The 23,886-nt window shown below is 42.4% G+C and overlaps 1 protein-coding gene across 2 annotated transcripts; it reads right to left on the bottom strand.

Moving 5' to 3' along the window:
- Window positions 1-2,943: 2,943 nt before the first annotated feature.
- Window positions 2,944-19,969, bottom strand: LOX (lysyl oxidase). Of its 2 annotated transcripts, XM_039216908.1 has the most exons (7): window positions 19,251-19,969; window positions 18,790-18,898; window positions 17,054-17,191; window positions 15,206-15,362; window positions 11,671-11,766; window positions 10,443-10,558; window positions 2,944-6,552 (listed from the first exon to the last, which is right to left on the bottom strand). In XM_039216908.1, the coding sequence occupies exons 1-7, from the start codon at window positions 19,873-19,875 to the stop codon at window positions 6,546-6,548; spliced, it is 1,248 nt and encodes a 415-aa protein (XP_039072839.1). In that variant the 5' UTR covers window positions 19,876-19,969; the 3' UTR covers window positions 2,944-6,545. The 2 variants fall into 2 exon arrangements, with proteins under 2 accessions (XP_039072839.1, XP_039072840.1); XM_039216909.1 differs by lacking the exon at window positions 2,944-6,552 and having other exon boundaries at window positions 10,439-10,558.
- Between the last annotated feature and the right edge of the window lie 3,917 nt (window positions 19,970-23,886).

Below are 23,886 nucleotides of genomic sequence, written 5' to 3'. Positions count from 1 at the left end.
TTCTCTCTGGAGGAAAAATCAGCCCTTGGATACTGATAATATGGGGTTGTCTTCACAGAAATCAGTTGAATGAGTAGCTGGAAGAAAAGGTCATAGGTTGGACTACATAGATGTTGATTTTGTTAATCTTTTTGTTAGACATAAATAGGGTGGCTTGCTGGCTCCCAGTAATCTTCTCATTGACAATACCCATAATAATTCACCCCCTACCCCTGGAGTAATCATTTTCTTTTTCTTCACTTTCCTTTCACACCCACACATAAAGCCAAAATGCAGTCATGTGTTTGGATGGGAGCAGCTGTTCTCTTACTTGACCGAGTATCCTTGACTTTGGGGATTGAATAAGAAAGAGCACTTGACTCAATCTGGACCTGTCATAATATTTACATTAGTTGGGTCCGGGTTTGACACATGACTGAATCCGAGCTTATGAAATGACTTCCCTAGATTTTCAAACTTGAGCTACAGGTTATTGATGTTTCCTTTCTGATCAGTGAGCCAGGTAGTTGTGCACCCAGATGCATATCTGTAGGCAACAAGGTTTCCATCCTCAGGGAGAAACTGAACCAAGAGCCTCAAGTTGACACGTAAATAAATAAGTAGAGCAAAGGCAGTAAGAATGTGGACTTGTTGGTGTTTGATTTCATGATAACAGCTGCTCCTTCAGCAAACCCTAACTGTGCCTTTCCTCTTTTTGGTTACAGGAGCCTATGAATTCCTTTTTGGACTAAGCAAGTTGCAGATCTATTTCTGTTACCAGAAACCAAAGAGCCCTAAAACAAAAATGAAGTGATCACAACTACCAGATTGCTATTTATCCATGAATGTTAGCTCCAGCAGCACCCCAGCTACAGATTATCTTAAAAATTTTTTCCTAATACCATCCCTCTAAAAAAAATAATGTCATTGTAATAACTGAAAATAGTTGACTCAGGTCTTTGCTGTCTAACAGTGGTATAATTCACTAGATTGCAGATAACTGGTTGGTAATATTGACTCCACATATTTTCAGGCTCCAAATTTCTACATTAGTTCAATAAAGATCCAATATTATTTGAATCATTTGCAAAACAGAGTTGTTTCTGACCAGTCTCTACCATTTGTCCTTCAGTCCCTGTTTTGTTCGTCATGACCTCTGATTTGACTTGGTCTGTAAAGGTATTGGGATCTAGCAATGTTCTGACCATGGATGGCCATATTCTTGGTCATTGTATTGATGGCTCATTCGCCTTTTGGTTTGTGGCTTTTCTCTCTCTCTCTCTCTCTCTCTCTCTCTCTCTCTCCAGATTTGGTGCCTGTTACCCATAGTTAAGCAGCCAATTATTGGCAGCAAATTATAAATACATGCATATATCCTTCCAAGTCATTCATTTCCAATCCTGTTTTTCCCTGCCCCTGGTGAGAAGTATTAAGAGTTACTTGAAATTTACTGAAATGATGCTATCACATATAAAGTTATTTCAGCTATACAAAATGAATGAACCATGAAGAAAGTGATTAATTCACCCTGAATGCTATAAACAACTAACATCTGGGAGAGATTTTAATAAGGAGTACAGTAAGCATTCAAGTTATTGGACAGAAGCGAAAGATGTATGTTTCCTTCTAAAATAAAACATGGTTTATAGACTGAAATGATTGTTTCCCCTGAAAGGATCCTATTTAACCATTAGGATTTTAGAAGCAAGGGCAAGCAATGAATTTGTGGGTTTTAGGTGTTGCTGTGTCCCACAGCCCAAATATACCACTATCATACATTTGTTTTAGTTTTTTTATAAATTATCTCATTTTTATGAACTGGTAAAATTACTTAGTATGTCATATCCCGGAGTCTTCCAAGATAAATGGTTTAACAGAATCACAAGTGCTACTTAAAAATAAAAAAAGACTTTTGTGGCAAAACAAATGTGAGAAATACTGGATAATGCAGACAAAGTGATTTCTTTTGCTGAAGGATCTCTGAGACTCCTTCACATGGTAATATGTATTGGGACTCTCCACCATAGAGATAACATCTCCCATATCTATTTTTTAATGCAACTCTTTCTGAGTAATGGTATCTCATGAAATTAGAATTCTTCTATGCATGCTTTAAGTGATTATTCAACCTCTCGCTTAATCCTCTTCTAATATCTGTGGCAAGGATTAGAAACACTAATAAATGAGGATCATAAGGCAGTCACATTTTCTAACACAAGGAAAGGTCAACCCTCCCTTTTCTTTGTTTCATGAGATTTTGGTTCAATTAAGAGTGCTTGAAACACTGACCACTGATAAGAGAAATCATGTCTTTATTAATAATAAAAGTACCTTCAGATACTTTGCCTTGAGCAACCAAGGGAAGCACGAAATTTGTGGCGTCACTGATAGCATACAGTTCAGGTCTGCAACCTGCTGGCCATAAGCCTACATCCGTTTTACCTGCAAGAGCTCATTCAAGGTGAATTGTTTTTGTGAGTTAATTTTGCAAATTGTCTGCCCAAAGCACTTGTTCACAGTCTGGTGCCTGTTTGTCCTTCCAGGTTATCGGCTCCCAGGCTAATCTGGTATACCTATAGATAAGATATCTGTGACACCAATGATTCTCTTTATACAATAATTTGTAGCTTGAGTTGGATAAGTCCCCTGACAGTATATATGCTCATGTATATTTCTTATCCATCCGAGTGTGGTTGTTCTCATAATGCCTGCTATGCATTTTTAGGAGTCGTAGGTAATGGGGACAGAGGTTAGGATCCATTCATGTACAAGTTTCTTTTTAAAACATCAGCTACATTATTATCCATAAAAACAACGTTCAGGCCATGTGAGCTCATTAAACAATTTGCTAATACAAGAGGCAATTAAGCAAAACCACAAGCCGTTGACGACATGGTTTTAAGATTTTAGCCTAAAATGTAAATCATATCATTTATTTGCATTTAACAATAAATGACCACTATAGACACTTGAAATCATTTATTCAAGGCATTTTTACATAATTTTGCAATCATAGTATAGGCATATAATAAAAGAAGGTGAGAGTGTAAAGAAGAATATAAAGCCAGTGTCTGGGCATTTAAAATAAAAGCTCTTTTAAAAAGTTACAGATGTTCTACAAATAGGATTCCTCAAAAATTTGGAAGAAACTAAAACTTCACCAAAAACATTACAATACCAGATCATATGTCATTTAGTTCATAGCAAGCAGTTATATATTAATTGTTTATATCTTGTGAGCTATGACTTAATACAGTTTACATTCAAGTTGAAATATTTCAGCACCATTCTGGTTTGAAGGATAAACGAAGTGTTTTAAGTGTTCATAAGTGGCCAGGGCCTTTGGGTAGTTGGGAATGAGATAGAGCTGTTGATTGAATATACTGATTGTGAATATGAACTCTGAACATAAAAAAAATCCAGAAAATGGGTAATTTTTACCTAATAGTTCACTATACAGTTAATATCAAAACAAGATATTTTTTAAATATTATTTTTTCACAAAGTTTGCTAAGGATGAATTCTCCGTGCCATGATCATTTTAGTGTACTGCATTTCCTTCAGAATCTGAATATTGTGAATGTTTGTAAGTGTGATTATCCAATGAGATTTCAGAGAAAAAAAAAATCTTCCTTATTACAAATAAAGCAAAGTGAATAATTAGATGGTAGAAATTGTGGATAAAACTACTATCTAAAAATATAAAGATTTCCTGGAAATAGGCAACGGATTCTTGTGGATACTTGTGGATTCGTATGTCATGGTACTGTTGGGAGACTGAATCCTAGCCTCAAAGGTCAAGACATCCTTAATCCAGACTGCAGTCTAAATAATAGGCTATGAATATGGCATATGGGAAGGACTCAATAAATTATTTTCTTATTTGGTCCATTTTTTCAGAGTCTTTATTAGTTGAAAAGCCAGTCTCTTTCCAGCACTCCACATTCTTGGGATTATTTCTACCTCCTATTTTAAAAATATTTTATTTGGAGTTTGGTAAGACTGGATTCTGTTTTTTTGTTTAAAATCTATTAATGAATAACTTTGATCAGCTCATTATATGTGAATTTTTGTGGTTATTCAGTGAAGAGATACCTTGAGGTTCAAAAATATTGAATGTTAAGCCAATACTTAGGAGTTATTTGGGAGTGTTTAAGGGTAATGGGAGGAAGAAATATTTACATAAAGAATAAGCAAGAAACCTTAGCCTCCTTAAAACTTTTTTTTTTCCAAAATCAACCAGATAGTGGGTTTTATATTTAAGAGGCAGACATTTCAAGAATTGAAAACATAGTTTTAATTATTAGTAACACATACATGCATGTAACTATTTGTTTTAACTTATTTTTTTAAAATAAAATATGGTCATGAAAAACAATAGTACTAAAAATAGAAAACTTTTAGACATGTACTTATAGTTGTTAAAAATGAAATAAAGTGATCCTGAAGGGAAATAATGATGTTTTTAATACTTCTTGAGGTTAGGGGACAGTCATTTTTTGTTTTTTTGTTTTTTTTAATATCCCAAGGCCTAGCATGTAAGTGCCTGACATGTGTTAGGCCCTCGAATGATAATGGATGGACAGACTGATAGGAAGTTCAATGAATGGTAGTAAATGTCTTCTCATGTGTGTCCAAAGGCCATGACATAATTTTTACAAGGGTAAGAATCTCAATGAAATGATAGGCCTTAATCTGTAGATGCCAGTCTGGCTCAGTATTAATACTGACAGTAGTTTTGTTTTTCTTAAAAAAAACAAGTATATTAAAATATCTCTATTAGAAAAGATAATAATTTGAAAGGATCACTCTACAGTCTTAAAACTAAAAAAGCAACTTAAGGCAAAGAGGTACATCAAAGAAGCTATTCCGTAGCTCAGATACTAGCTCACTGCAAGTTCTGGGTCTCTCTCAAGCTGCATTCTCTGTTGGTAAGTGCGTGCCCTGGTAGAGAAGGTTCACATCCATGCCCAGACCCCTCTGCATCGCTAGCCCCTCTTGCTGCACTAGGCACCAGTGAGGGCAGAAGGATTCTTAAGAGTTGGTAGTGGCTTTAGAACTCTGTGATGTTTGACTCGGGGATGACACCTCGCTTTTAAATTCTACCAAACAGGTCCTGGCACGGGAAATCCCTTGCTTGAGATTTTAATCCTGGTTCATGTAGGAAGACTTCTGCCTGAGCACCACTAACTTAAAAGTGTCATTTGATTTCTCCACCTTTTGGATCTCGGGTTGAGGGGGGGGAATCTTCCAAATTTTGTTGTGGCACATGGTTTCACAGTTTGAAAATAAAATCACAGCTGTCTCATTGTGCAGCACAGCCCTTCATTTTACAGAAAGTATTTTCTTTTTCTTACTCACCAGCCCCTCAAGTATGTAATGTTACATGCTTTGCTAATTTGGTTTATAGTTCAGACACACAGAAAAAAAAAACGTATGATTGATTCCCGGATGACCTGATAATGTTTCTATATCCAGATGTGATGTTATCTATTCTGGATTATTTTTTAAAAAATTTTCCACATCCTTCATTTTAAAGCTGAACATTAAAAAAAGGCAGAAAAGTTGAAAATCCTAAGATGTTTTTCATCAATTTGTTAAAGTATCTGAGAGACAGTTGTGGTTTTGGGGACTTGATTGTACGATTTTTATGTCAACAAGGAAAATATTTTTAGCTAACAGTTCCATATACTTCGATGCACAGATAATATCTCTCAGTGTATCATATCTGTCATCAGAATGACTTCCCACTGACAAAGCGATCCTCCGTAGGCCAGTCCCTGGAATGGTGATTTTAAGAATGCCACTTAAAAGATCTCTGCCCATAGGAAAATTGAAGAATTGAGGCAGCATCAACGAATGTCAGACAGGAGGTGGGCAGCTGGGTTACCTTAATTTGTTCCAAAACAAAGCTGACTTAAGTCAGAATGAAATTGTACACTTAACAGAAAGACAGGAGTTTGCTGATTTTAAAATGTAAACATAAATCTTATATAGGGGTGTAACTATCTGAATACATATATTGCCATTTCTCTGCTATATAGTAATATTTCTTGACACCTACAGTAATAGGTCTGTTCCTTCCTCAGCACCAAATGCGTCCATGTCTCTTTGAACAGTAGGAGCCTCCTTTCTAAATGGATCTTTGCTAAGACATATACAAGCCAGTTATGGTTATCGTTTACCGAAGTTTCAGCACTTAAGAAAATTCTCAGTTCATAGTAATTTTGGCTCATTCACTGGAATTACAAACACTGTAATTTCCAAAGGAGCTTAAGAAATTTGAATTTCCTTGCAAGGGCCATGTGTACATCTACAGAATGGAAACACTGTGTTCATTCTCAAAGTAATAGGAAGAATAATATTAAAAATTGCCCAAATAATGCTAATTTAAATGTTCAAAATCCAGTTATGTGCTTGGTCATAAAAGAGTCCAAACAAAAATTCTTTTGTTGTTTTCTGTTCTCTCTTTGAAAATATATAAATCCTACTGAAGTTAACCTTTTTTCCCCCCCACTTCAGAACACCAGGCACTGATTTATCCGTTGGGAGTTTTGGCTTGCTTTCTAATACCTAGATTAAGAAAACAAAATAAGACAAATTATTAACTTGATAATATTATGAGTGAGTACAGTAGACACATTTAAAGTTTACCCTTTAAAAAAATAATCTGTAGCAGTTTCTCTCCACCTAAGCAACAGACACCTTATGAAGTTACCCATGAATTCATTATTTTAATATTCATTTGAAGGAAGTGACTTTGTTAGTAGCTTTGTTAATAGAAGGTGTATGCCTGATACCTATAGACGTGATGTGTAGAGTTAGAAGCAAGAACCTCTGACAGAACCAAGAGTAAAGCAGGTCTTAAGCCCCAGCAGTCCTGCCCAGGTGAGTTCACCCCAGGGAGCAAGTGTGACATGTTCACCTAGAAGCAGGTTCATGGCTTCTGCGCTGTCCCACGTTCTTCCTCTCTCAGCACAGTTTTGGATGTAGAAGGATACATTCATAGAGAGAGACTGGGTTAAAGCCAGTCAACAGAATACAGTATTTATACTGTGATCATAGATCCTCACGTAAAGAAAATAAGCAGTCCAATCACAGACCATCAATTTCCAGATACTAAATTTTGTGAGAGGAGAACTTAATCATAGTATCATAAAACTGAACTGGGCCACAGTTGCTGGGTCCATACATATTGTTTACAGTGAGGAAAATGAGGGAGAGAGGCTGTATCAAAGGGCACACCCTGTCTTACTGGAAAGTTTTTACACACCAATGGAATGCTCTCCAGTATTTGATTAGCACGAAAAACAATCAGTGAACCGAGAGATGATATGTCTTTAGGACTTAAAAAAAGGTAGGGATGCCTGGGTGGCTCAGTCAGTTAAGTGTCTGACTCTTGATTTCAGTTCAGGTCATGATCTCATGGTTCATGGGACCGAGACCCACATCGGGCTCCGAGCTTGGGACTCTGTCTCTCTCCCCGTCCTTTGCTTGTGCATGTGCATGCACGCATGAACCCTCTCTCTCTAAATAAATAAACAAATAAATAACATTAAAAATTATCTTTAAAAAAAGAGTAAAAGGTACTATAACATTACCAAGGGAATCAGGTGCAATGCCACTTACAAGTCACCAGACTGACCACGTGGCTTAAGGCAAATTACACTCCTTGGTCAAGGAACTTCAAAGCCTCCCCATGGCCTTCAGAATGAAGTTCAAACTTTTTAGCTTTCTCTTTAGTGCTCCCTTTGATCTGGTCCCAATTTAGCATCCCTTTTGCCCAGTTCTTAACCCCATGAAACATACCTTACCACACAAGAAGATGTGATTTTCCAAATCTGTCCTGCAGTTTCTTCCTGCCATGGGGTGGCCAGTGATATTAACTCCCCTGACATGCCCTTTCCTAACTGTCCCCTGCAGCACAGTCCTCCCCCTTCAAGGCCCAGTTCAAATTCCTTCCTAAAGCCACTCCTGAATGTCAACTAGAGGTAAGCGCTCCTTCCTCTGAATGCAAGGGAGAACAGAAGTGCAAGTCCTCGTAAAGGAGCCAGGCATCATTCATCTGAAGTTGAGGCTTCCTCTCTCAGGTCAAGGTCTCCGCACATCTCCCATTATTGTCCACTCCTCGAGAAGTACCATCTCGCTGTCTGATGACACATCACTGTAGACACTTTACCTACCATATTCCCATCCAGCTGATCCTCACTGCTTCTTACAATTTTACCTCAACCAGTCTTGCAATTTAGTTACAGTCCATGACAACTGGTTTTTTAAAAAAGAAAGGAAAACAACTCTGTGGGGGAGGTGCTAGAGCAATATGAAAATTTTTTGTTTTAAATACCTGGCAATACCCACTTCGATAGATTCTACTGAAAAGCAAGACACGCTCTGTTCAACAACAGTCACATCTCCAGATCCATTCTTGGCACAAGGTCAGCCTTTCTACCTGCAAGTCACCTAGCTTGTAGCAGAGATCCTTCTGTTTGCCCTGCATTTTTTTCACCCTTCGTGGAATGTTCAGAGTGTATAGTTCTATGTGTACTTCTCTCAGCCTCTCAAGTCCACATCCTGAATTCCCTAAAAGAGAGGGTCGTTTCTCTACTATTCAAGCATTGAATGAGAGAGAGGCTCCTTGGTGGCAGGATTGTACCCAGACATATACAGTGATAGACAGGACACCACGTCCCACCCGGTCAGGGCAGATAGGAGGGTAGATAGGAGACAAGCATTGCACAGCAGATTCACATGTAATTAATAGAGAAGTCTTATAATACGGTTCTAAGGGCACATAGTAAAGGGTTAGAAACCATATTTATCTTTGCATTGGTCTCTAATACCTAATTTAGGATCTCAGTAAATAAATACACAGTGCCAAAGCAAGCATGCCGATGAATAGAGAATGAGTGAATAAGGAATTATAAAAATTAAGAGAAATTAATTAATCTGTGTATTTTACACTATTTTGGTATAGTGTAGATTCAGTTACACTGATGGCGGTGGACGCCTAGGTGGCTCAGTTGGTTAACCGTCCGACTTCAGCTCTGTGTTGTGACAGCTCAGAGCCTGGAGCCCGCTTCAGATTCTATGTGTGTGTGTCTCTCTCTGCCCCTCCCCCCTACCTCTCTGTCTCTGTCTCTGTCTCAAAAACGAATAAACATTAAAAAAAATTTTTTTATTATACTGATATGCTGGGATTTTCAGTTACCCTTTGATCAACTCCACACACTATGGGCCATACCCCCAGCCAGGTGTTTTGCAGTGTGGGCATGTGACAAAGAATACATTTGATTATCGTTTCTCAGTGCCGTCCTTTTGCCGTCCTCGGCTATATTATCTCTGAAGCCGTGATGACATTTGTAAAGCACAGGCTGGGCTCCTTTATGGAATAAGGAAAGGGCTGCCTCCCCGGTGAACACAGCCCAAGCCACAGCACACGGCTGCTCTGAGCCCCACACTTCCCCTGGCCAGGAGCCCAGGTGTGGGGGAAACCCTGCACAGCTAGGTTTGGGTGGGTCTGGGAAATGCCACAAACCACAGATCTGCGTGAGGCCAACCACTGTCCTGGTCTGTGCATCAAGGAGAAATGGGTATTAAGTGTGAGTTTCTAGTGCAGCTCTATGACACGTTTCCAGAGGCACTAGTGCTTCTCCAATGTGGACACATGTTCAGTGTCATCCCAGCAGCGTTTGTGTTACAGAGAAGGTATCACTCCCAGGTGGTGCAGGTGGCAGTTAGGATCGCTAAGCCAGCACCACTAGAGCAGTCAGGAGGACTTAAGGGACCTTGTAGGACAGATGAGCAGGCCAATCTCCCTAACTTTCATCACAGCACCACCCCTGTTAATATTTACGTGCTGGGATTCCCTCTAAGCTCTCTTGCAAGGAAGGGTTTCAGGGCTAGGAAAATTATGCAGGAACCTCCACACGCCCCTCCTTTCCTAGGATATTTCCCTAGTACTTGTGGTTTTAGAGCTCAAATTTGTAAAATCCTGGTTTCTGCAGAACGGGCACTCTGACCTCTTCAGTGGAATACTTTAAGGCAGTGATTTCCAAAACGTACTTTAATGAACTCTAGGAATTTCTGCAGGGCTGCTTCATGGACTCTGGTGAAGATTCAGGAAATCCAACTGTTTGGGATCCCACGAGGTCACCCACACTGTCTATGGCCTGTTTTACATATTCAGCCACCACAGGGGCCTTGTGGGTAAATGATGTGTTCTGTGTGTACACCCTGCCCTGCAAGCTAAGCTTTAGGCTGATAAAAACCAGAGGAGCTCTGCCACCCCCTTCTCCAGAATCATTAAAGGAAGATCAGCTCTCATCATGTGATAGCGCAGACTGAAAGACTGCTTTCCAGGATAGCTGCAGTAGCAGTAGAAAGAGGCATATGTATAATGCCTATCAGTGCCCTAAAATGCTTTGAGAAGAGAACTGACTTAAGCTAGGCAAACTAGGACTTACGGTGAAATTGTGCAGCCTGAGGCATATGCATGGTGTCCCGTGTAGCGGATTTCACAGCGCACGACATTGTTAGAATAGTCTGATTCCGGCACCAGGTAGCTGGGGTTCACACTGACCTAGGCAATGTAAATATCATCCATGTTTCAGATTTCATCAGCAGTGTTTGCTGGTTAATTTCTTCCTATTTCCACAGGACTATAACAAGGAAATGCTTCAACTACATCAAGCAGGATGGGGGGTTTAAGAAGTTAGGCAAGTGGTAAAACTCTGGAGAAGTTAAGAAGGAGGCTATGGAATTTTCCCTGAAGTTCTTTAAAATAATTTTTTTTCATATATGTAGTTTGGTTTAGAAATATGTCAGTGTGCCTTGGTGGCTCAGTCAGTTAACTGTCAGACTCGGGTTCAGGTCATGATCTCACGGTTTGTGAGTTCAAGCCCCATGTCACGTTCTGTGCTGACAGCTCAGAGCCTGGGGCCTGCTTTGGATTCTGTGTCTCCCTCTCTCTCTGCCTCTCTCTCTCTCTCAAAAATAAACATTAAGAAAAAAAATGAAATATTTGGGGGTGCCTGGGTGGCTCAGTTGGTTAAGCATCCAACTCTTGATTTCCACTCAGGTCATGATCTCACAGTTCGTGAGTTAGCTCTAGTCCCATATTGGGCTCTGTGCTGACAGTGTGGAGCCTACTTGGGTTTTCTCTCTCTCTCTCTCTCTCTCTCTCTCTCCCTCCCCCTCTCCCCCTCCCTCCCTCTCCCTCTCTCTGCCCCACCACACTGTCTGTCCCTCTCTCTCTTTCTCTCCCTCCCTCTCCCTCTCTCTGCCCCACCACACTGTCTGTCCCTCTCTCTCTTTCTCTCCCTCCCTCTCCCTCTCTCTGCCCCACCACACTGTCTGTCCCTCTCTCTCTTTCTCTCCCTCCCTCTCCCTCTCTCTGCCCCACCACACTGTCTGTCCCTCTCTCTCTTTCTCTCCCTCCCTTTCCCTCTCTCTGCCCCACCACACTGTCTGTCCCTCTCTCTATTTCTCTCCCTCCCTCTCTCCCTCTCTCTGCCCCACCACTCTCTCTCTCTCAAAATAAATAAACAAACTTCAAAAAAATTTTAAAGAAATATTTCTAGGAGATATATAATTGCTTGCAGGGCTGTGATTATTTAACATTGAATTCAGAAGGGGAGGCCCATTGAGTTGCAATCAAAATAAATTACAGTTTCTATTTTCAAAGGTCTCTACCTTTAGAATGTAGTTTCCAGGTTTTACATCTGTAATATCAATCCATTGGCAGTCTATGTCTGCATTATAGGTATCATAGCAGCCAGGACTCAACCCCTAAAAGAAATAAAATGTTAAAATTTTAAAAGTTGGCATAAGGTTGGGATATGCTAAAGATTGTGCTTATTATTTGCAAATTAAGTTTTAAGTTAGTACTTACAAGAGTTTGACATAAAACTATACTTATATTGCATCTCCTTTGAGAAGTATATATTACTCAGCCTTATAGCACCTCCAGCTAAAAAAAATACAGGACTAATATAAGCAGTAGTACACCTAGCTTCTTAAATGTGTCATCAATTACCAGTGATAAATACAATCTTCAGTGACAGAATAGGCCTCCACCAAAACTCTAGAATATCACCAGTTCAGGAATAAAGGCCGTGTAATAATGTACCTAGCTCAAATATCCTCACTGCAACAACCCTTCCCAATCTCTCTTGGAAATTACCTACCTTCAGTCTGCCCAGATTTTATAGTGTAAATGCTCTAATGCTCTGCATTATAATTGTACTGTGTAAGAATATATCTCACTAGAGATTATAAGCTCCCTAAGAGTGGAGTCTATGTCGCATTTTTGAGTAGCTAACATTTATGAAGTAGGTATCATGTGACGGGAACAATCTTAAACACGTTACATCTATAATTTCAATGTTCATGAGTACATGAGGCAGGAGCTATTATTATCCACATTTTACACATGAGGAAAATGAGGCACTGTAAGGTCAATTAAATCACTCAAAGATATATAGCTAGTAAGTGGCTGAGATGGTTTTGAGTTTAGGCATTTAGAGTCTAGGATCCCTATTCTTAACCAACACACTTCTCTCTCTCTCTCATCTTATCAATGAAATATTTTATTGAATTAAAGGAATGAATGTATGCCTCAGTGAAGGAATACCACATCACTCCACTTGCTAAGATATTCACTCCAGTGAGGAAATGAGTGCCTTCTACAGGCTGGGAGGAGGAAAATTCCAGTAAGATATAGTCCTTGCTCTTCAGAACATTATGTCTGGGGAAATCTGTTCAAACTGGAGTCCATAGGTACACTAGTGATTCCATTAGCCCTTCTTGAGAAGACTGAACTATTGTATTTTCATCCAAATACTAATCTAAAGTAAATTTTAAAGCATATGTTGGAATCATTTTAACTCATTATTGTCATTTAATTTCAGCACCCAAAATTTCTTTGGTGCTTAAGATCACCTTGGTCACTGAAGAGATGGCAAAATCATGTAAAAATATTCTACCAACACTGGTGTGGCTATCACTAGATTTGGGAAGAATGGAGCTGCACTGTGCTCTCCATGGCACGATATAGCACAGACAGGCCGAACTCAAAAATGCCTTTGCCACAGCAGGGAAAACCCTATTTACACCTTGTCCACACCACTCACAACCGTTCATTGGCAGTATGTTGGGTAACCTACAATGAAGAATTCTTAGTGTCTGGTCCCAGCAGGTAATTCTGATTCTGGCACATACTAGATACTCACTAAGTGTTAGCTATTACTATTGTTACCGCTGCTTCTACTACCAATCCCCACCAACTCCGGGGCATTGTAACACCTCATTCATTGGATTAGATACCTAGTTAAGACTGTTTAAAACAATGCAGCAATGCTGATATTGCCTTCAGGTGAACAAAGGAACTTTAAGAGCTGCTGAAACTGGTTCATGCGCGGCAGAATTTAAGTTAAGTGATTAACTTTGATTATTTGAACCAGCACACAAAGAACAGGAATTTCTCAGGCCATTAAAAAAAAAAAGAAAAAGGCATCTCATGTATTCAAAGTCTAACTTGAAAAACAGATGAAATGTAGAACCTTAGCCAACATGGTCTAAATTCGGTGTTTGGTTTTAGCAAAAGAGAACCGTTGGTTACATTAAATTAATGAGGATAAGGTAACTGTTTCTAGTTTCATATATGTTGAACATGTAAATTTGTTACGTAGGAAAGTTTAGATATAAGGAAGTTATATCTATTTTTATATTTGGGTACATTTTAAAATATAATTTATTGTCACTTAGCTTCCATAGGACGCCCAGTGCTCATCCCAACAAGTGCCCCCTTCAGTCCCCATCACCCACTTTCCCCTCTCCTCCATCCCCCCGTCCACTCTCCACTTGTTCTCTGTATTTAAGAGTCTCTTATGGTTTGCCTCCCTCGCTGTCTCTTTTTCCCCTTCCCTTGTGCATTTAAACCATGTTATAATACATATAATCTAAATCAACTTTGGGGCTTTGTCAGAATTTTTTTCCCCTTTAAATGAAGTCCTTGTTGAAGAAACACCAATCTAGTGAAAAACACAAATAGAAACATGACTTGTAATGCAAGACCTGGTGAGCAGTGGTTAATCAGGACATACACAGAAGGTGATTAATAAGAAAGCCACCATAGATAATGAAGTGGGGTCACCCCAAAGAATTGGGTGACTAAAAGTGTTACAAATACCTATAGACCTAAATTCAAATATTTCGATAAAGAGCTCTCCAGAGCACCTCTTTTTCTACATGGTGGAAATAAACTCCAGGTCCCTGCACAGGCGGGCGGCTACTGTGGGTCTGGACATTGCCGAATGAAAAGGGAATGTCTCTGCCCACATATGTGTAATGTGTGGGTAGGTTACATCTTTTATTTAAACAATAAGTGCTGCCTCCTGGGCATGTGGAATTGAACCTTTCCCCCCCTCCAATTGCTATGGTGTTCGAAGCCTAGAGAAAGAAGCAGCGGTGACATTTAGGTCACCAGAAAGCTTCCTGCCACAGCCCTAGAATTTAGTCCCCAAGCTGCCAGCTGCTGAACCCTTTGTGCCCTGCCTTATGTACATTCACTGCTCCTTGCCAAGATTCAGGCTGGAGTAAAATTATAATGTCCTTTTTACAAATGAGGGCTTCTTATGGAAATACTGGCCTGGCTTTTCACTGACACACATTTTCCCGTTAGAAGGCATACACGCTGCTTAGGTCAGCACTATTTTTAAAAAAATCCCTCCAAAGGACATCTGACATCAATTATACTGTACGTTTAAATAGATACACGTGGAGAAAGAAACCATGTCCTTCTATTCTTATTTGCTTAAAAGAGACCGATTTTGGAGAGCTTTGCAACAAACTTACATTTCTCTTTGTTGGTGAGCCCAGATCACCATTCTGTCTCTAGCTTAATAGGTGGAGGGAGGGATGGCTTTGAAGGGGAGAACACAGAGGTGTGTTTTCCACCCTTACTTACCAAGCCAGTTAAAGAATACAGAAGGAGCGAAGATATTGGAAACCATTCCGAGTTTTTCAAAGACTAAACCGCTGATTTTCATCGTGGAGCATAGCGATTATGCACAGCGACCTTCTATGATGATGAAATGCTTTAAAAATAATTCGAATCACCAAGCCACCGGTTTCCTTTTCCCAGTTATTTTCCATCTTGACCAGATCGATGACCCCGTATATGATACAGTTTTTCCTGTGGGTTCCCGATTGCTGGCAGCCAACCTACCTGTGTATGCGCAGTACATGCAAATCGCCTGTGGTAGCCATAGTCACAGGATGTGTCCTCGAGACAGAAGCTTGCCTTGTGGCCTTCAGCCACCCTCCTCTGGGTACTGGCATCGAGTAGGTCATAATGGCTGAATTCATCCATGCTGTGGTAATGTCTGGTGTCCCACACAGCAGGGAGACAGAGGTCAGGAACATACAGAGAAAGCCATGAGGATTTTAGATGACTTCCCCACTGCCTCCCACACTTGTTTTCACATTAAAATTGAGATCAAGTTTGGGGTGCCTCGGTGGCTTAGTCGGTTAACTATCTGACTCTGATCTCACATTTCCTAAGATCGAGCCCTACATCGGGCTCTGCGCTGCTGACACGCGGAGCCTGCTGGGGATTCTCTCTCTCTTCTCAAAATAAATAAATAAAGTTTAAAAAAAAGCTTATAATATTGAGATTAAGTTTATCTTTAGTTCATGTTTATTTTATTTTTGAGAGAGAGAGAGAGACAGAGTGAGTGAGGGAAGGGCAGAGAGAGAGGAAGAGAGAATCCAAAGCAGGCTCCAGGCTCTGAGCTGTCAGCACAGAGCCCGATGTGGGGCTCAAACCCATGAACCGTGAGATCATGACCTGAGCCGAAATCCAACACTTAACTGACTGAGCCACCCAGGCGCCCCACGATCAAGTTTATCTTAAACCTAGATTCATGCTAGCTCCCCCCAAAACTCCCACAAAAACCCATCCCCCGCCCAGGGACAGAGATCTATCTAACTTTGCTTTTAGGAAAAACGGACCTAATCTGAGCATTTCACTTTCCTATGATACCCTGTTTCATCTTTGAATATCTAATAGAAAGAGACATTAAACTATCTGAGTTTAAGTAAAACTTGCCATATGCTCTCTAGTATATTTCTTTTGGCTGCCAGTACTGATGTTTCATTCCAAATAAAAGAAGAGCACATGACTCTTGGGAGGTTTCTGTGAGGTTTTAAAAAAGTGAGTTCTCACATATTTGAAACTTTCACTAAAAGGCAGAGGAGAAATATGGTGTGTTTTCCCCACCAGTATTATCTAACTAGTGTCAACTTTTATTTAGAAATAAAATAATTCTACTTTATCAGAAAAGTAGGTGTTCATATCTGTTTTTGTCATTTCGTTAAAGGAAAGATGCTGAGCTGTTTGTCTTCTCCCATAGGGGAAGAACAAGAAAAAAACTGTTCAAACCACAGAAGGTTTAGGGGCATTCTTCAGGATTCCCTGGCAATAAATACCTGGGCAAGCTACCAAGGCAAATTATAGAATTACCTTATGTAAAGATCTTTAAATTTAGGACAGAACAGGCATTTACCTTGAGTTTGATACAGGCCTTTTAAAAGAGAGAGGTCAGTCCTTATCAGCTCATGGAGTCTATCATCTCTATCTTTCCTTGCAAGTGGTACATAAATCTTTCTATGAACAACTTGCAGCCTTTATTAAACGCTGCCTCACTGTAGGTGAACTTGGCTGTTGCTAACAAGTTTTTTTTTTAATTGTTGTTCTTGTTGTTTTTAGAAATCTTACCTGTAGTATATTGGAATAAAATTCTAATGAAGCCCACTGTTGTACCCTATAGCAGTTTTACTCAGCTGGACTTAGAATTTCCATCTTAAAAAACAAGAGGATCTTGTAGCTGATGTATTTTCGTAAGTGTAGATTCCCTCGATGATGTCACGTTACACAGAGAAAATTCTAAATGTAAACACCTAACAGCAGTGTTCTCCCTCCTCTATAAAAACTAAGACTTGGCATTTTTCACATCAAGGACCACCTGAAAAAGGAAGAAGCAACTGCGAAGTCCCCAGGAGCCCCTCCACTTACTGGTGACAGCTGTGCCATTCCCAGGAGTATCGTGGCCGGCTTGGTAAGAAATCGGATGTCCCTTGGTTTTTCACTCTCTGCGGGAACCGCAGCAGCACCCTGTGATCATAGTCTCTGACATCTGCCCTGTACGCGGAGCTGTGATTTTGAAAAGGGAAGCACTGTTATTTCCACAGGATATTAAGTCAAGGCAAAGTATAGGCACAACCTTTCCAGTTTATAATGGCAACTCCCTCCCACCCCCCCACTAGACGATCAGTTGCGACAGCCCAACAGCACATTTGCTTCTTTTGTTTACTGCTGAATCCCCGGGTCCCAGAATGGTCCCTGGCAAGTGGCCAGAGCTCAGTTGTGAATGTTTGTGGAATGAGTAAATGAATGACAGCTAGGGACATCTGCAGTTAAAAAGCGGACAAAAAAATTAACTAAATCAGCATTGAATATGTACACACTATAGATTGGTTGTGTATTTGTAATCGGTTCTTGATGAACCACATGAATGAGTCGAGATGATCGCAAACTAAAACAAAAAAAAGTTCTTTTGAAGAACTTTGAATTTAGGGGCTCCTGGGTGGCTCAGTAGGTTAAGTGTCTGACTCTTGGTTTCGGCTCAGGTCATGATCTCCTGGTTCTCGAGTCCAAGCCCCACATCGGGCTCTGTGCCAACCTCACAGAGCCTGCCTGGGATTCTCTCTCTCCCCTTCTCTCTCTGCCCCTGCCTGCTTGTTCTCTCCCTCAACAGAAATGAATTAACTTAAAAATTAAAAAAGAAGAAAAAGAACTTTGAATTTCACAATACATTTCTTCTTAAAGTGGGAATTGTTCTAAAAGCATAAACCCAGATTCGATAAATAATTTTGCAACTTCACTGTCTGCAAAACAATGGCAGGACTGTAATAATATCATAGGGACAGCAATGGAGTGAGTGATGCAAGACTCTGGAATGAAAATGGTAATGTTTGGCTTTCTTCTCTTCCTTCAGCCTGATGGTTACAGAGGGTCAAAGTGGGAGAAAGATCTAGCTGAACAGATCACCATTACTGTGTTCCTGCTAATACATGTCATGTGGATACATATTCAGATACTACTGAATATTTTCATTTTGCCCTTGGACAATTTTTTAGGAGACCCATCAAAACATCTTTTGCTCCCTCTGCTGGTTTCCCAGCAGCAAAATCAGAGGATTCCATTCCCCAAATTGCTATGATTTTATTTTAGGACGGATTCAAAAACAAAGCTCTTGCTGCTCTCTTATTCTGGCTAAAGTGATACCAAAACAAGGAGGCTAAACTGTGGCCTTCAACAAAAGAAGGAAACCGAAGCTGTGCTCATGAGGAGTCCCCCCCTGGCAAGTTAGCCCTCGGGTTTTTAAGGGGATATTGACAGGCTCTTCCCTTACAAAATTTTTGTCCATGTTACCGTCCGGTTGTTTAGCTCCAGAATATGAGGATCTTGGAAAAAAGAGCAGGAGATGCCAATTCTCCATGGTAAGGGTTTGCTCCATCTCCCTGACTTGTGTCAGAGTTTGAAGGACAGAGAAGAACCCACAGAAATCTTCAAAATGTTAAACAATTTCCGTCCAGGTCAGCATGCCCAGCCGACCAACACTCCACGTCCCGGCTCTTGCCCCATTTCTCAACTCTTGTCTGCAGGGAAGGAGAGCTGTGGGAACCGGGCGCGGGAGCCGCCCCTGAACCAGGAAGGTGCCGCCAGACCGAGGAGATCCCAGCCGGTACCTGGCCAAGCAGTTCTCCTCTGCTGCGCATCGCAGGTTGTACATGGACATCTTCTGCACGTACGTGGAAGCCTGGATGTAGTACGGGTCTGGCACCAGGTCCGGGAGACCTAAACGTCAGCAGGCGATGGGGGGTGGGGGAGGTAGCAATGAGACAACCCAGTCCCCCCGACCCCGGCTTCAGGTCCCTCCATGTCCCCCGCCGCCGCCGCCCCCACCCTTCACCCGCCCGGGCTCCGGGTAGCGGGAGAACGGGACGCCCTGGGCTGCAAAGCAAAGTGGAAAGAAAGCAGGAGGGGCCGGGAGCGCGGTTTGCACCAGATTCCAGGGCTGCCTCTGCAGGCGCAGGGGGAGGGGTCGGATCTGCGGGGACTCGGGCCTGCCGCGCCCAGGCAGCCACGTCGGGGAGCCGGGCTTGGGGAAGGGGTGCCGGGCTGCTTCGGGCGACTTGGGGGTGCTTACCGTACTGGAAGTAGCCGGTGCCGTAACCGGGCCGGTACCTGCTCCCAGGCCGGGGCCTTTCGTACGTGTCGTAGTAGTTGTAGTAGGGGTTGTCGTCGGTGTACTTGTAGGGGTTGTACGGGTCGTCGCCCACCATGCCGTCTACGCGGCTAGGCGGCCGCAGGTTACTGAGCGCCGGGCGCTCTCCTGGCTCCGTCCGGTTGCCTTCGCGCGAGTCCCCAGCGTCGCGGGCCCCGGGCGACGAGTAGCCGGCTTGGAACCAGTGGCGAGCGGCGGGTCTGGGTCGGCCGGCGGCCCCCGACGAGCCGGCGGTGCGCTCGCGTGCTGCAGCCGTGCGGTTGCGGAGCAGCAGGATCGGCGTGCGCGGCTGCGGGACGGCGGCGTTGGCGGCGCCCGGGGCGGTGGCGCCCGGGTCCCGTCGGCGCTGCGGCTGGTACTGCGAGCCCAGGCTCAGCAGGCTGAACACCTGCCCGTTGTTCTCCCATTGGATCCTCTGGCGCCAGGCGGCCGGAGCCGCCGGCGGCTGGCGAGGGGGCTGTTGCTGGCCGGCGGCCGGCTGGGCGCAGCGCAGGAGCGCGCAGAGCTGCAGCGGCCCGAGCAGGAACGCGGTCCAGGCGAAGCGCATCGCTCCCTTTGCCCGACTGTCCCCACTCCGGGAGGACGGAGCTCGGAGACCAGACAGACGGGGCCCGAGCGTGAGAGAGGGAGAACTCTCCAACCGGGGGCCGGGGGGGGGGGGGGGGGGGGGGGGCGGGCGGAGCGCGGGTAACTCAGTCCCCACCAAGCAACGCCGAGGGGGTGCTGCAGACCCTCGTCCGGGAAAGGCGGCTGCTGGGACGTGGCACCCGCCCGTCTCCTCTTCCCCAGTCCTTCTTTCTGGAAGGCGACGGGGAGCGGCGCGGCGGCCCAGGCGAGCGGGCAGCGTCTGCAGTGAAGGAAGGAGGAGAGATTTTAAACTTTCTGGCACGTTTGCAAAGTTACACAAGCAGTTCTGGCCCGGCAGCCCCTCCGCTATTTGTTCACGTAACGCGATTGGAAACGTGCGAGGCGGACAGCTCCTCGCCTCTGCCCCTCCCTCCCCGTCCCGTCCTCCTCCCTCCCAGACACGTTGCACAGGCAGCGTTAAGGGGAAAGAACAAAACGGAACACACATCCTGAGACACACTCGGCTTAATCTGGGGCGAACATGCAGGAATTTCAAAAGACTCAGACAGGCGAAGGCAGCCAGGCCGTGGGGCGACGCCAAAATATGCACGAAGAAAAATGCTATTAGGTCACCAGCCCGGGAGAGGCGGGAAGTCGGGAGGTGGGGAGGGTGATGGGGGGCGAGAGAGCCGGGGAGGGAGGGGGCGGGGAGGGACGATTGTGACTAACGTTTATCCATAAGGAGTTAACCAAATTTCCCAATGCATACTCACTCGCTTTTATGGGAAGCGCCCTCAGCAAGTAAACCCTGGGATATCAAATTTTGTTTTTCTGTGTGTAGGTAATATGAGAAATGGGTTACAAATTTGTTTCCTACGGTGCGTATTTTAATAACCAAAAGTGAAATTTTACAGGGAACGAAGCCATCTAACGCTGAAGGGGTGAATAAACCTGTCTCTTTTTCAAAATGCCGGCCTGATTTGTCCTTTGAGTGGAAGTGAAGACCCGTCCGTCTTCCTCTGGACAGTGTGTCCCAGGAATCAGTAAAGCTGGCTACATAGCACGCCTGCCGAAGATAGCACTCAGAAGGCAGCTTCAAAGAAGCATTTTATGTGACTTTTCTCTTTCTACGACTAATTAGGAGGTTTGACTTTGGGTTTTAAGTTTAAATCACTGTTTGTTAAATGCTGAAAAGTCCATAAACCATCCTATGGGGTTGGTTTGATTTTCCAGTGTAAACAGAGGGGTTGCTGAAGAAACAGCCTTGGGGTTCAGACTCTGGTAAGGACAAGGGGGTGTAGGAGTGGCCAGACAAGGGTGAGTGGAAGATGGGTAGGAGGTAAGTAATGCCCACTGGAAAGAGATGCTTCATGGAGGAGTCATTCACATACTCGGCAGGGTTTGGGCAGTGTTGGAAGCATTCAGTGAAGAAAATAAAATAGAAAGGAATCCTTAACCAGCCTGACTTTAAACTGTGACTCACAACCAGACTTTAGCAACCTTTTTGTTGGCCTCGTCATTGGGCTGTTGTCTACATATACTTCATTATTTGTCTATCACTGTTGGTTCCTGTCTGTATTTAATCACTGCATTAAAAAAATTTTTTTTTTACTGTTTATGTATTTTAGTGAGAGAGAGAGGGACAGAGCATGAGTGGGGGAGAGAGAGAGAGAGAGAGAGAGAGAGAGAGAGAGAATCTGAAGCAGGTTCCAGGCTCTGAGCTGTCAGCACAGAGCCTGATGCGGGGCTCGAACTCAAAAACCGCGAGATCATGACCTGAGCTGAAGTCAGACATTCAACTGACTGAGCCACCCACGCGCCCCCTCATCGCTCCATTTTGATGATCTGGTGGGCACCTGCTGATTTGAATGTCTACCATCTTTTTATTTCTTTTTTTCTTTCTGGTAAGAACAACTGTATTTTCCTTTGGAAAACTCTTCTCCTCACCTGCATGGTGGGACTTACTAAGCGCTCATGAGCCTTTTGCCACTTCAAGCAATGGCAGTGAGATCTGAGCTTGGCTCCTCCAACCATCTCCCTGCAACTGGAATCATGAGCAGGGGGACACAGGAGTCAAAAATGTTAGAACTCACCCTTGCCACTAAAGAAAGTTTCTATGACTTCTTGCTACACAGATTCCCCCTGAGCTGTTTCAGTTCAGTACCTTCCAAGAACTGATTCTTCAGCTTTTCCTTCCATTTTTCCAGTGCATCTTTTTTTTTTTTTTCCTGTGGCTTTTATAACATGGTCAGAGTCAATTGCTGTTGTTTGCCACTTAAAAACCCTGACTGATACTGAGGGGGATTGTGATTGGTTCTCTCAGATAATCAGATCTCAGAATTCTGCAACAAACATGGCAGGTTTGGCTCTCTTTGAGTCAAGCTAGATTTGCTCCGCCCATGACCCCACGGCATCTTGGGTTACAGAAGAGTTTCAGATGGACGATTCCCAGTGGATTGGTAAGTCTATTGATTATATGATAAAGGCAAAAAATGCTAAAGGAAATCCCATGGATGGCAGGTGAAAAGTGCCACATCTCTTTCCGAAAGTCAGAGACATATTATAGACTTGCTGCAGAGCTTAACTATTCAATTTCTCCAAACCCACTAAGAGAAGATGGAGTAAAAAGAAGAAACAGGTGTATATAATTTCGATGGACAGGCCAAATGATGGGGGAAGCAGGAAGGGAGAGAGTGTAATTTGTAATTATCTTTCATCTCTCATCTGCCCATGAACAGCTTCTTCCTCAGGAAAGAGGATCCCCAACAGTCAGTGGTTTACCACACATCGCCAAGGGAAGATCTCTTCTGTGAGATGAGACTGTCAGATTGGCAGACCAGAGCAGCCCTTAATGGGAGGGTAGACGGTTTATGCTGGATGTTGAATAAAATACTCTTGTTTCCCACCCTGGTGCTCAAATAAAAAAAGCTGTGTGTGTTTGGACAGCTGATTTACTTTCCCTGGCCATTAGTTATCTATAAGATTTGAGGGTTAGCCCATATTCTTTCTAAAGTGTTTTTCCTAGTATTAAAACTGCTGATTTTTGTGCCTAAGTAATTCCAGCAACTTTCCACTCACTCACTCTAATGTTGCATTATGATCATTAATATTTCATTAAATTACTCCTTTAGTTGGACTTTAAAATATTGGATGTATTTTATGTGTGAGTTAGAGTCTGCAGACTGCTATCTTCCCTTTTTACAGATTTCCCTTCAGTGAAATTCAGTATAACACACATAAAAGTTTCTGAAACATTTTTGTTTTACAAATATCTCTTGAACACACATATGCTCTGAAGTGTAGTAATTCATAATGCTGATTTACAGATATAAATACTCAATGAATGGCAACTGATTCACTCATTTGGAGAACTTACAGCTTAATGAGGGTGATCATTTGTTTCAAATTTGCTCTAACAGACTTAAAAATTCTTATCACAGTATAAATCACTAGACCAGTAGTGGTATGAATCTTTATTTTCTTTTAAATAGGTAGTACTTTAGGGGAGAAGACACATTACTCTTTGTCACCCATCCTAATAAGATGTTTAGTTAGTCTCTTCCACTTTCTCTAAACTCTCTCTGGCCTCAGATTCAACCAGCCAAAAAACAAACATGTGGCTACCACACGGGGGACAATTGAAAGTATGTGTAAGCTCTATAGGAGACAGTCGAGTTACACATTGTGCTTTCCGTTCAATGACAAAACTGTTATTCATGAAACTGGAGAAACCACACTTCCTTGTATACACTGAAATAATAAAAATGACAATAACAATAACAACAATAGCTCCCACATCAAAATACCTTTAGCATTTTAGCTTTACCATTAGCAATTAGCCACAGCTGATTCCACTTTGACCTTAAGACTTAATCTTCATAGACAGTTCTGCAGTATATACCATATGCAGAAGAGTGCTGGAATGATATTGTCTTTTTCAGTTCTGGTCTACTGATATCAAGAATTTTATTTTTTTTAAGATTTTATTTTT

This window comes from Hyaena hyaena, unplaced genomic scaffold (genome assembly GCF_003009895.1).
Source record: "Hyaena hyaena isolate Hyena2069 unplaced genomic scaffold, ASM300989v1 scaffold_662, whole genome shotgun sequence".
Lineage (NCBI taxonomy): Eukaryota > Metazoa > Chordata > Mammalia > Carnivora > Hyaenidae > Hyaena > Hyaena hyaena.
Note: the sequence above shows the minus strand (reverse complement) of the source record. Positions and strands in the feature narration are given on the sequence as shown.